Raw genomic sequence first — 2,598 nt, forward strand, 5'->3', positions numbered from 1 at the left:
GATGTTTCCAGGACTTGGAATGATGGAATAAAAGCCCTAGGTACCGGAAGAATTTGGTCTGCTCTGGTACCCATTTACTCGGGGAGAATCTCTTCTCAAACACCGGGACTTTTGATTTTTCATAGTTGATGGATAACCCATTACCAGAGCAGTAGTCTGAGAATTTCCTTAGTTGGTTGTTCAGGCCAGGTCTGGTTCAGGAGAGGATGGCCATGTCATCCGCATACAGCAAGAGAGGGGTCTTTCTCGTCCCCATTTTTGGAAGATGGCCCTCAGGGTCCATTAAGCTTGCCTCTAAGTCATCAAAAATGAACTGAACAATGCATCCCTTTCTCACTCCCTTGGCCATCTCAATACAGTCAGAGAGCTGGCCCTGCAACCCGCACCTAACCTGCAAATTGCTTCCACAGTACAGGGCTTTAATAAGATGTAGGAGGCGTTTGTTCTTAGTACTAGCTGTAATTTGGACCATAGTTGGAATCTGAGGATGGAGTCAAAGGCAGATTTCAGGTCCATAAAGGTCACAAAGAGTATTCCCTGTAGAGGTCTGGTGTACTTCTCGGCTTTCCAAAATTGAAAGCAGACTGTAGCTCAGGTGTCCATTTTTTCCTACACAATGCTGGAACATTAGCTTTATCAATTTTCCCTTGTTCTATGTGAGAGCGCTGAATTGAATTTTGGCCAATAGTGGAGATGATCACTGTTATTGATATTGAAGTTTTTGATTAATTAAAAGGCCTCCCTGTTAGTGAGACAGTAATCTACTCTGCTAGCAATTTATAAATAACTAAAAAAATCTCTCTCCATGCTTTCATAGGAAAAATGGAGAACCTGGAAGGAAACTACACTCGGGTCAATGAATTCCTCTTGGCAGCCCTTTCCCCATCATGGCAGTCCCAAGCCGCCCTCTTTGTGGTCTTCCTCCTGGTCTACACAGCCACCCTAGCAGGAAACACCCTCATCATGCTTACAGTGACCTCTGACCCTCGGCTGAGCACACCCATGTACTTCCTGCTGGGTAACCTCTCCTTCCTGGATCTTTGCTACTCCACCGTCACAGCCCCTAAGATGTTGATGGACTTCTTGGTTGAGAAAAGGAGCATCTCCTTTGATGCCTGCATGGCTCAACTCTTTTTCCTCCATTTTGTGGGTGCTGCCGAGATGTTCCTCCTCACCATCATGGCCTATGACAGGTACGTGGCCATCTGCAAGCCTCTGCACTATCCCAACATCATGAACAGGCAACTCTGCAGCTGGTTGGTGGCAGCTTCTTGGACCGGAGGCTTCATCCACTCTACAGTCCAGACCATCCTTACTATGAGGCTGCCCTTCTGTGGACCTAACCAAGTGGACAACTTCTTCTGTGATGTCCCACCTGTCATCAAGCTGGCGTGCACTGACACCTATGTTATTGAACTCCTCATGGTCTCCAACAGTGGTCTCATCTCAAGCAGCTGCTTTGTCATCCTGGTGACCTCCTATGCCACTATTCTGGTGAGGATCCGCTCCCCTGAGGGACGTCGCAAAGCACTCAATGTCTGTGCCTCCCACCTAACTGTGGTGACATTGTTCTTTGGTCCCTGCATCTTTATCTATGCCAGGCCTTTCTCCACTTTCTCAGTAGATAAGCTGGTCTCTGTCCTTTACAATATCATCACCCCCATGCTGAATCCGTTGATCTACACTCTGAGAAATAAAGATGTGAAGTCAGCCATGAGGAAGCTGAGAAGCAGGGAAACAATTTCTGGTGGGAAGGTAGACATGTGATTCCCTGAATTCTTCCCTATAAAGACATTCACAGCAGCTAAGATGTACACAGTGTGTTAACTGGAAAGTCTCCAAAGTAATTATCTAAACAGCCATGAACTGATAAAATGTGAGATGCTTTGACTCCTCTGATATATGAATGAAATGTATGCTAGCCTTCCCCAACCTAGTGCCTTCCAGATGATGACAACTCTCATCAGCCCAAACTAGCACATGATGGAATACTCAGAAATGTATTAAACTTCAGAGACTTCCCTATGGCTTGAGTAAATTAATGATTTCAGTGTAGAGTGATAATAGCATAGATTTCAGTGTAGCGTGATAATCATATCAGGGCTTTTATTCAGCTGGAACTCGTCGGAACTCAGTTCCAGCAGCTCTCGGGCACCATTGTCATAAGACAACAATGGAGGTGTTCAGGGTGAATTCCAGCATCTCTTTCTCTAGAAAAATAGCAGTGATCATGATAATGATTTCCTATAAACCATCCACCATACTAGCAAAAGAACAGGGTGGGTCATAAAATCATTTAACGAAACTGTGTTATTACTACCCACAGCCCACAGCCATATATGTATCATATAATTAGTTTGTGTACAAACAAAGAGAGCTATTATTTACATTGTGTGCTGAGGTTTAATAAATAAGACAATTAAATGGGGAAGTGACTAGAAAATGGGATTGTCAAAATGGGACCATCAATATCCTTGAAGCACCACTGAAATAAAAGAAATCGGCTATTGCTAACTTTTATAATGAGGTCCTCTGGGATCACTGGAAGGTGTTTCTTCTGGGCTCAGTATATCCTTGGATGCACTTCTTCGATAAGCA

General features: G+C 44.4%; 1 protein-coding gene across 1 annotated transcript; it reads left to right on the top strand.

The window, feature by feature from the left end:
- Positions 1 to 822: 822 nt before the first annotated feature.
- LOC308571941 (olfactory receptor 4Q2-like) lies at positions 823 to 1,890 on the top strand (the record flags this gene model as incomplete). Its single annotated transcript, XM_081167598.1, has 1 exon — positions 823 to 1,890. One exon carries the CDS (start codon positions 823 to 825, stop codon positions 1,765 to 1,767), a length of 945 nt encoding a protein of 314 aa, XP_081023724.1. The 3' UTR covers positions 1,768 to 1,890.
- Positions 1,891 to 2,598: the final 708 nt, after the last annotated feature.

This window comes from Podarcis bocagei (genome assembly GCF_964188305.1).
Source record: "Podarcis bocagei genome assembly, chromosome: 13".
In the NCBI taxonomy this organism is placed as follows: Eukaryota; Metazoa; Chordata; class Lepidosauria; order Squamata; family Lacertidae; genus Podarcis; species Podarcis bocagei.